The sequence below is a fragment of the Haliotis rubra genome, unplaced genomic scaffold, assembly GCF_003918875.1.
Source record: "Haliotis rubra isolate DU_JTF1 unplaced genomic scaffold, ASM391887v1 Scf1145, whole genome shotgun sequence".
Taxonomy (NCBI): Eukaryota; Metazoa; Mollusca; class Gastropoda; order Lepetellida; family Haliotidae; genus Haliotis; species Haliotis rubra.
This window is the reverse complement of record NW_025765054.1, coordinates 207,510-218,482: the sequence shown is the minus strand read 5'-3', so window position 1 is coordinate 218,482 and position 10,973 is coordinate 207,510. Positions and strand designations below refer to the sequence as shown.

General features: G+C 38.6%; 1 protein-coding gene across 1 annotated transcript; it reads left to right on the top strand.

The window, feature by feature from the left end:
* The first annotated feature begins 1,687 nt into the window (after positions 1-1,687).
* LOC124253859 (beta-agarase-like) lies at positions 1,688-7,241 on the top strand. The gene is made up of 4 exons (XM_046687711.1): positions 1,688-1,716; positions 3,333-3,575; positions 4,648-4,786; positions 5,674-7,241. The coding sequence occupies exons 2-4, from the start codon at positions 3,336-3,338 to the stop codon at positions 6,480-6,482; spliced, it is 1,188 nt and encodes a 395-aa protein (XP_046543667.1). The 5' UTR covers positions 1,688-1,716; positions 3,333-3,335; the 3' UTR covers positions 6,483-7,241.
* The last annotated feature ends 3,732 nt before the right edge of the window (positions 7,242-10,973 follow it).

The window sequence follows — 10,973 nt, the reverse complement described above, 5'->3', positions numbered from 1 at the left end:
TAAATGGATATCTGTGATACACTTGTAGTTTTACTGTTCTTCGTCAACAGGTTTTTAATTTCTAACTTTATTGGTCTTTAATATAATTATAAACTGTTCTCGTCACGATATGGCTGAAATATTGCCGATGTGACGATAAATATTAACTCACTCACTCACTGTCAAGCATATCCTTTTCATGACTGTGTTGAATTCTCTAACATAAGGGATAAATATTTCAATATCAAAACAGTAAAGGACCTTTAATAAAGTTAATAATCATTTAATCATTGGTTTTTTAAAAGAGACAGATTTGTTAAAGGAATTTTTATATAATGTTTTGTAAATAGCTAAAATTTTATAATTGGTATTTCACATTATCAACTTCAATTGTTAGTGGCTGTAACCTCAAAGGGGGTTGATTAGCGTAAAATTATTGTCCTCCTGAGAGGGTACGTAAGACCCAAAACTTTCAAAGTAAAATTTAAACATACCAAATTGTTAAACGTAGCATTTTTGTTTTTTTAATCTTCAGCTAAATTGAAGGGATGGTGTACATCCAACTAGGGTCCATGCAGGTAGCAAAGACACTGTAAGTCCCCATGGTCCCTAGTACGGTGATCTACTTTCAGTTGTTGGCGATCCTCAGCATTTTTTTATATTGTATTGTCCTAATCTGAAATCCTATTTTAGAGATATATTTATTTCTTGATATTGTGATATTCTAGTCGGTTTTACTGTCCTTCGATGACAGGTTTTTATAGTTCACCTTAAATTACTATGTATAACAATTAAATGTTCTCGTCACGATATGGCTGAAATATTGCCGATGTGACGATAAATTATAACTCACTCGGTTTTACTGACCTCAGTTGTTGGCGATCTATAGCCCATTTTTACACTGTATTGTCCAAAAATAATTTTCTACTTTTACAGACATATGCTAACTAGTTTAAACTCAATCTGTGATAATCTAGTAGTTATACTGTCCTTCGTTGACAGGGTTTTATATATTATATGTATGTATTATGAATTTAGAACTAGTTTTAGTCACGATATGGCTGAAATATTGCCGATGTGACTTTAAATCTTAACTCACTCACTCACTCATTTATGTCTCAGACTGTCTCCTGTTAATAAAAATATATTTCGATGCACTTTAGCATGACATAGGATGTAGGGCAATGACAGGTTTCATAATTCCCAACGTTATACAACAAAAATGGAAACAAAGTTTAAAATTATGACATACAGTTCTCAAGCCAAGTTATTCTTAGCCTTTCTTAATCTTGTTGGTGTAAGATTTACAATTGGCAAACACAGCAAATTGATCAAGTCGTTACGTAACATTATATCTTCTTTTTAAGTTAATGCCTATGCTAATATGCGCTGAAAAAGGTTTAATAAATGACACTAGATTGAATAAAATTCAACGAATCTAATAAGCATATTCATTTTAACTGCTGTTACACACGGTCAAGTTTTTAGAAGCGTTGCAAACGTCCGTGACAGAATATCTTGAAACCTTCACGAGCGTTTCTCTTCAAGGGGGTATATATGAAGATAAGCAAGTTGGAAATGAAGGACACCAACATCTGGTCCTAAAGAATGCACTGGGAATTCCTTTCTCGGACAACAAAAGATAAGAAGATATGGCAACAAAGTATAAAGTGTCCGCCACACACCTGCAAAATATTCACAGAACCTTGGAACAGGTGGTGTTGAATAACGGTTATTGTGAGTATACTACATATATGGTGGCTTAATAATGTGAAATATATGTTTACGTGCACGGCCCATGATTAGAATTAACAGCTCGATTTGCATTCCGACCTCTTTGGCACACTGAATCAAAATAAGTTAGTCGATGGGCAATGCAATTGGCAGTATGGACAGACAGTGCTTAGAATGTCTGGTGTTCTAATTTGGTCCGGGAGGTTCAACCTTTTTCTTTTTTTCATACGTATGAGATGCTTATGAATTAATACGAAATTTACGTAAATTTTATTGTCATATTACATCTATGTGAAGATCCGGGTTAGAGTTGATCTTCAGTAACCCATGCTTGTCGTAAGAAGCGACTAACGGGATCGGGTGGTCAGACTCGCTGACTTGGTTGACACGTGTCATCGTATCAATGCTCATAGATCAATGCTCATTCTGGATCATCCTAAATATGTCACTGACACAACTTTTGATCTTTTAGCGGAATCATGTTCTGTATAGAATTAGAAGAACCAAAAGACATACACTTTTTAAGCAATTATTATAAAATATACCAGACCCGTTTAGAACTACTCCAGGTGCAGTGTGAAAGCATATAAATTATTTTTGTAAATCAACCCTACACTGAATCAAATGTCAGCTGGTATATATAACTACCCAGACACAATTTCTTCATATTCAGCTTGTGAAGAGTCAGGGTGCTGCACTGAAATGTGGTTACAGATAATCGCAACGTAATTATCTATAAAAACATATGCACGTCTTTGTTGTCTGGTTCTATAAACACCTGTGGCTGTATGCATATGTCGGGCATAAATTCTAGTCCGGGCTTAAGTAAACTGTGCGCCCGGGCGTAACATTAAACCGGCTTGCATATCTTACTCGGAGCTAAAGTTATGCCAGGCGTAGCGTGGCGGCAGTCGTATACCGATATCACAGACGACAGTTCTACAGAAACCGTACATTTAGAGAAAAGTCAAACCCTTTAGAAATATACGACGACCTTGATCTGTACATAAGATTTAGATTCAGGAGATTGACATTTTCATGATAGTGGATACAATCAGAGGTGATAATTGTTATTGCTCCTACCGCAATTCTACCTTTACCCCGGCAATGCAGGTACTTGTAGCCTTACGGTTTAATGCTACGGGATCATTTGTTTCGCGCCTTTTCCCGATGGTTGAAAAACGTTCGACAATCTAAAAACGGCACACTGCGCCTCGACGTAAATTCGTTAAGTCGGGCGTAGTAATGCCTAGGCTTAACCGACGTTGTGCATGACGTGTAAGAGCAGGGCGCTGCTATGCCCGACGTAGTGTGTTACGCCTGACGTTAGCTATGCACGACATGTGCATACGGCCACTGTACTTGAACAACTGTTTGTATATGCTGCTGCTTATACCATTATAACCGGAGCCCTTATTCTCGAAACGTTCGTAGCCCTAAGAATTCTTAACTTTGATCGTAGCCAAAGTGTAAAGAATGGGCTTAAGAAGTTTGTAGGGCTACGAACGTTTCAAAAACAGCTAGCCTGGTCCACAAAGCAAAATGATCTCTTAAAGGCTTTTTAGTACGTGTCAAGGTAATAATCCAAAGATCATTTAACTCAACTTAATCCTTCACAGAAAATGAAATGGACACTGGTCTGTTTCACTTTGAGCATGACAGTTGTCGGTGTGTACAATGACACGACGGTGACGATCCATCCTCAGTGGCTGGCACAGGGAGGTAGTGCTCGTTACGACAGCAATAGGTGGAACAAGCACAATAGCCTGGATCAAGAAGACATCATTCCCAAATGTCGGAACCTTCGGACTGAGCCTGGGCGCTGGAATAACAACGGCCTTACGTATCAGCTCTTCGCAGATGTGAGACCATATTTTACATAATACTCGATACCACTAACTAAGCTATACCTATTTCAAACATATGTTGCACCTCAAGATGTTGACAATCCAATGTCGATTATGCTGTGAGAGATTTGATTCGTTCAAAATTGTTGTTACATGAGGATCGTTCGCCATTCAGATGAACCTCTCAAACATAGACCTTACTAACAGCTTAGAAACTTCTCAGAACAATACGTTAAGATATCAATTACTTTAGTTGGTGCCAATATCTATCTCGGGAGCGTTATTACATGTCAACAACTCTTCACAACTACTGCACTAATGGATGTGCATCATATGATTTCAGCTACTTTGATGGCACAATATATACATTGCAAAAAAGTGAGTGAGTGAATTAAAATTTAAAGTCACATCGGAAATATCTCAGCCATATCGTGACTAAAACTAGTTCTAAATTCATAATACATACATGTCAACGAAGGACAGTAAAATTACCAGATTATCACAAAATGAGTTTAAACTTGCCAGCATTAGCTTTAAAAGTAGAAAACTATTTTTGGACAATACAATGTAAAAATGGGCCAGTAATCGCCAACAACTGAAGGTAGATCACCATACTAGGGACCACGGGGACTTTCAGTGCCTTTGCTACCTGCATGGATCCTAGCTGGATTTACACCATCCCTTCAGCCATTGGCGTTTATTGGAAAGGAAATTGGGGCATATGCTGTAATCTTATGGGTTGAACAAAGGTTGCTAAATTGGAATTTGGGTAAATTTAGTTGATATGTATGGTATTTTAAGTTTGGAAAGCGTAGATTTGGATATAAGAACAAGAATTCATTATTTATTGCGTTTGGTAAATACTTGTCAGGACTGACGACGTTGTATTCACAGACGTATATGATGCCGTGACATCGCCTAAGTTGCACAACAAGTCTAAGTATGCGTAGAAATAGATTGCTATTGATACACGATGCTCGACATGCTTTACTTGGAAATAAGAATATTCAATAACACCTTCAAATCGAAACACATATATTCTTCTCTAAGCTGAATGTTTACATTATGGAATAAAACTTGAATTCAGTGGCCTGAGGACCCAAACCGTAGAGGGTATCCAGATCCCAACTACTTGAAGAATGCCACCATACAGAAGGAAGTGTTTTCCTTATACCTTGATAACATTAACAGTGATTATGAGAACGACATGATCATGACGTCAGGCGGTAAGACTGTATATATGTACTGAGCTGAAGATACACAATACAATAATGTAAATATCTTATTGTAAATGAACTGTCATCTAACAGGTTTAAATATGCATCATGTTAGTGCACATGTATTGTTAGTTGTCAAAAACACTTTTTGAACATAACGCTTCCTTTCATATCAAAATGTCAAATATATATTTTCTTCGATGTCCGGACAAACTGTTTTATATTTATGATGTGCTTTCTAAAGAAAGCATTTTGCAACAAAGGGCGTATTTAAAGATGCAATATTCACATGAGATGTAGGAAGAACGTAATTGCTGATGCATATTTACAAAACGCATTACACACTACAATGAATTATAACATTTATTGCAAAAATCAGGTGCCTTACAAAACAGGAGACGATATGAAACAAGAAGGTGGAGGTGGAAAGGCAAATTACTATGCTACTTTATAATGATCATATTTTGAGGAGGATATTCTTCATTATAAAGCTGATAAACGTGATTTGGGAGAAGAAACTAGGATGCAACCGTGACTTTCTCAGTGTTTCTTAATTAGTCCATACATTCTCAGCGTCAAGCCATGAACAGATGCAAAACTGAAGATGCAGCGTTAATCGATATTCACTCACCCAGACCAAAGTTCGTATCATTACAAGCATTCAAACACATTTTTCACATTCTTCACTTTAAACACATACACACACATACACATACACACACACCACACCACACCACACCACACCACACCACACCACACCACACCACACCACACCACACCACACCACACCACACCACACCACACCACACCACACCACACCCACACCACACCACACCACACCACACCACACCACACCACACACACTTTCTTCATGTGTTTGTTAATGTCATTTACAGCTCTTGGTATTTACCCAAGTTGGTTGAACCAGTCTGAGCATGCAGGTCAGTTCCCAAACAACGTCGATGCTGCTGCAGAGTTCATGATGTTGATGGTGCAAGGAGTTTACGACTTCACCAACGGGCGGATCCCACCCTATATCGAACCCATAAATGAACCAGACCCAAAATCTGACATCTTGAATTTAACGACCGCTGCCCTATTCCACAAACTAGTTGCGGAGAAGATCCATTCAAGATTTAACATGAAGGTTGCTGGTCCTACACTCGATGGTTTCGCTAGAAATTCGGACAGAAACAATTTTACCTACTGGAAAGAAGTGGCAAAGTTTATGGACGTCACTCGAGGCTATTTGGACGTGTTTTCCTTTCACTCGTACAACTCGCTTATTCTTTCTGGAAAATCTCACAAGTTTACAGGCATGAACGAAGCACGATTAGTAGCATTTGTCGACCTGGTTGAAAGTTATGCCTATCTGAAGACAGGGAAGCTTTTACCGCTTGTTATCAGTGAATATGGTCGCGACAAGGTTGAAGGGATGAACAAAACTACCCCATCACCAATAGTGGATTTTGCAACAATATACCACTGTAATGCCCACCGATTCACTCAGCTGGGTCTCCGGGAGTACATTGACAGGGCAGTGGCATTTCTTTTAGCCCAAGTAGGATATCCATATAACAACTGGTCACTGTTCACTCGCCAAGGACAACCCAACAGTGTCACCGACGTATACGAGTTTTGGTACAAATTCAACTCAGACTATTCCTTTATCAGAACTACCAGCCAGTATGATGGAGAAGAATGAATCGTTTCACCGTTAGCAATGTCAAGTCCGCTGAATAATGAAACAGTCATTCTTTTGCACAGCTATTCTCAGAAATCACAGGCTGTCAAGGTCGACTTTGAAGACGGCTGGATCAAACCAACCACAGGAGAAGCTACCTGTGTCACCATCAAGGACAACTGGTACCCAGTCATCACCTTCAATAACACAGTTGACATCCAGAAGACAAAAGGAATTATTGAGCTTCCTCCTGAAGCATCATGTCATTTTACATTCAAGACCCCCTCAGACCAACTACCAAGAGTCACACTCAATGAAAAAACATTCTACGGATCTAATATACTTATTCCAGTCAAGGGCAATGTTGCCATCACTGAAATATCTCTTCCAAAAGCCCAATATCACAGCGCTAGACTGAGAGTTGCAGCCAGTTGGCTGGACAATGAAACAAACAGTGTATCATATCTTACCTTTAATGACCACCGCCTAGACACTTTCTATCAGCTGTTTGATGCCAAATTGATTGAAAGCACCACCTATTGGGAGGTTTGGGAGTTCGTAGTCCCTACCTCCATGTTTGTCTCTGGGGCTAACCAGGTACAGGTTCACTTCTCAAGCAGCATGACAGCAGGATATGTTTCATCGGCTGCTCTTGTAACAGCTCAACTCATTCCTTCTGGTTTGAAGTCACGGTAATGATAAACATTTTGTGGAATTCATCAAATTGGACATCAGTAAACAATTTCCATAAATAAATCAATGCCCTTACTTGAGGCCAAATGTTTGTGTTCCAAGTGGTTTTTTTCTGATCCAAAGGCCTACATTAATCACCCTGAGGTTAATATTGTCTGCCGTGACAATTATGTTAATTGGCAAACAGAATAAACTGGTGAGCTGTTTGATGACTTGGATGTAAAAGGGTAAAGGAGGTTTGTGTAGACGTTTACATTCTGTTTGTTGTTTTCCTTTGTTGGCATATATATCACTATGGCGAGGCTACCAATGATGATTCGGGTTAGAAATATGCTTCAGCAAAGTTAACCCATGCTTGTCTTAAGAGGCGCGTGGTCAAGATCTCTAACTTGATTGATACGTGTTAATGAATACCGCTTGCGTAGATAGATGCTCATAATGTTGATCACTGGATTGCCTGGTCCAAACCCGAGTATTTACAGACCACAGTCATACAGCTGAGTGCAGCGTTAAGCAAAAAACAAAACAAACAAACTTAGGTGGGGCCTGGAATATTTCGTATAAATATTGTAAATTTGAGTATTTACTGGGTATGATGAATATTACGGAAAATACTGATGTTTATTTCTGTTGGTGTTCTAAAACTAGCCTACTGATATACCATGCATTTTAACAGCGGTACTCACCTCAGACACAGTACACTGCGTCCAAGCCGAGCAGAAAAAAAACACCTCTTGTTAAATATAAAGTCACTTTGGCAATATTTCAGCCACATCGTGACTAAAACAGTAAATACTTGATAATTTTATTTGATAAAATCTGTCGCCAAAGGACAGTAAAACAACTAGTATATCACAGTCAGAGATTTAAAACTAGCATGTAACTTACAATTACAGACTAAGTAGGACATTACAATATAAAAACGGGCCACAGTGAGCCAGCAACTGAAGGTAGATCACCATACTAGGGACCATGGGGACGTACAGTACCTTTGCTACCTGCTATGCATTAGAGTACTAACGAGAGTCTCTGGTGAATTTACCTTAAACCAGATAGTGAAAACAACTTATTTCAAATGTAAAATTGAACGGATTTGATATTGTATATATCTCTATAGACTAATGCTTAGTCTCTGAATATATATAATTTTGATTGAATTGAAAAGGAGCCCCAGGGAGACCAGAGATTCAGAGACTAAGAACATCTGCATTGGGGCTACACGTGCTACACGTTACCAATTAGAAGTCACATCATACAACCATCAGATAACGGTATAAGTGACAGGCATATTTATTAACCCTCGGGTAAAGCCCTGTCCATTTTATGCTGTCATCACCTCATGTGAGCCAGTCAAGCTTCTACTGCCTAACAGTTTACAGTTTGGACACTTGCAGCCCACAATGTCACTTAAAGACTAGATGACCAAGGTGCAAGATCTAGCTGGAACACCAATAAAACATTATTTATGAATTTGAACTTAACTCAAAATTCAAAAGTTTTCATTTGTATAATATGAGAAGAGGATATAGACAAACCCCTTTTTTCAAACAAACTGTTCAATGGAAGTGAAAAGACGAGCGTCTGTCGTATGCTTGAAGATGTTCTGGATATTTCTTGACACATGTCATCGTATCTCAACAGCGTAGATTGATGCTCATGCTGTTGATCACTGAATTGTCTGGTCCATACTCGATTGTTTACAGACCGCCGCCATACATGGAATATTGCTGAATGTGGTGTAAAACCAAACTCACTCACTCTTCATGAGTGCTACAAGTTAGGATACAACAGTTACTGTTGCTTCGTTTGTTACGTAAAGTTCTGTTCCTGAAACAAATCCTGGCATATGAACAAAGGAGCGACAGTAATGCCTTGATCAAATCTATCAGATTGAACCTGTGCACAAATAGGCCCCTGCCATATGTTGACACAGAATTTTACTGTTGAGCAATTAGATAAAGTGAGGTACTCAAAACACAACAGAGTTTCACAAAATAATCCTATACCAGGAATAAAAAAATCATCCTTTTGTAATTACACATTAACAATTAGGCTGCTATGTGTGGACCCAAGTCAGGCAATGAAACAATACTTATTACATCATAACATTCAAGAGGAACCTTTCCCCTAAGATTTTGCTTGATTTGTCTCTTCAAGACCAGAAAGGCCTCTATCATAGCTTCATGTCACCCAATGTGCTTGTTAATTAAGAGTTGACAGATGAAAATGTGAGGCAAGATTCCAGACCACTGGTGAAGATGTTGGTCCTGCCAGCCATGGCAGTCAGATATGTTTACTTTGTAACCCGCCCCCCAAAGTGAGTTAGTTTTCTTGCAGATGTTAACAGACCCTGAACCTGAGGAAATATAGACTTGCTTTGTTGAGGGCTTTGGCACCGCAGAGAGGCTTGGCAGTAGGGAAAATAATGTGGTTCAGGGGCTGTGAGACAGACTAATATCTCTATTGTCGTGTATTGAAGCTTCTTGGGAGATAATGGCGAAAAGTCACCAACACCTGTTGTAAACCTCTGAATTTCAGTTGTCATTCTACTTTCTCACTTCTTGGCTACCCTATCACCACACCACACATGACAACGCAATTCCTTATCATGAACATGTACTTTTATGAAACGGTTGTCAAGGTTACTGATAAAGAACGGTTCATCGGGGAAAAGGCACATGAACATCTGTTAAGACATTCCTGTGTCAGAGAAACATGTACAACTCAAGAATTGGGGGTTTGAATGATAGTGTATTAGTGTATTAACACACATCTTACATCTTAGCATTTTGAGTGACAGGATGACATGCACATACTTCAAGCCTTCTCTGTCGCTGCACCTACATACCATATGTACATATATGTATGGAACGATAATGTCAATCTATAAAGACTCGTTCGTCGTTGAGTGTTGAGTTGATACTGAAACATCTTGTCATCGCCTTCTGTTTGTAATGCAGCGCATGTCAGCGAGTACCGGTTTTACTGGAAGTCTTGTGTTACAAAACAAGCTGGTCAACAAAGCTAAAATCAGTGAGGGTAGCTGCGCAAAACTAGAGACTAAAGGCACTCAAGGTTCATACTTGTGGTAGCCTTGTGGTTGAAGGGTTCGCTCGTTATGCCGAAGGTCCGGGTTCAATTCCCCACATGGGTACAATGTGTGAAACCCATTTCTGGTGTCCCCTGCTGTGATGTTGCTGGAATATTGCTAAAAGCGGCGTAAAACTATATTCACTCACTCGCTCATATCTCGCTGTGTCATTTCATCAGTTGAAAAAACATGTGATATGAGTCATATTAATTCAGTTCTCACAATTAAATGATTTTTCAATGAAACTAAGTTATCGAAAAGTATACATCGGATAGAAAAATATTTTGAAACTGGAGCCTAGGTTTAATGAGTCATCGAATGGTAATCATTTAATTAAATCTGATATGTGTTACAGTGAGTGAGTGAGTGAGTGAGTTAGTATTTAACGTGACATCGGCAATATCGTGACGAAAACAATTTATACAATAAAAAGTGAAAACATTTTGAAGATTAAAATCTGTCGACGATGGAAAGTAAAAATACTACAGAATCACAGATATGAATATAAAATTAGCGAGCAAAGCTAAAACATTCCATTAAAGACGAAAATACAGTATATAACACGGGCTATAGATCGCCAACTACTGAAGGTAGATCACCATACAAGGAACCATGGGGACTTACATTATGATTTATCTTACCTCACATATAAATGTCGCTTTCTGATTGCCTGAGCGCTATTCTTTTATTTTCAATGTACCCTCTTACAAGCGAGTAACATTTCAATG

Excerpts from the sequence above, each read along its gene's own strand:
- LOC124253859 (XM_046687711.1), top strand. The coding sequence starts at position 3,336 with ATGAAATGGACACTGGTCTGTTTCACTTTGAGCATGACAGTTGTCGGT. Across the intron at positions 3,576-4,647 it reads CGTATCAGCTCTTCGCAGAT|TGGCCTGAGGACCCAAACCG; the intron begins GTGAGACCATAT and ends ACTTGAATTCAG. Across the intron at positions 4,787-5,673 it reads CATGATCATGACGTCAGGCG|CTCTTGGTATTTACCCAAGT; the intron begins GTAAGACTGTAT and ends TGTCATTTACAG.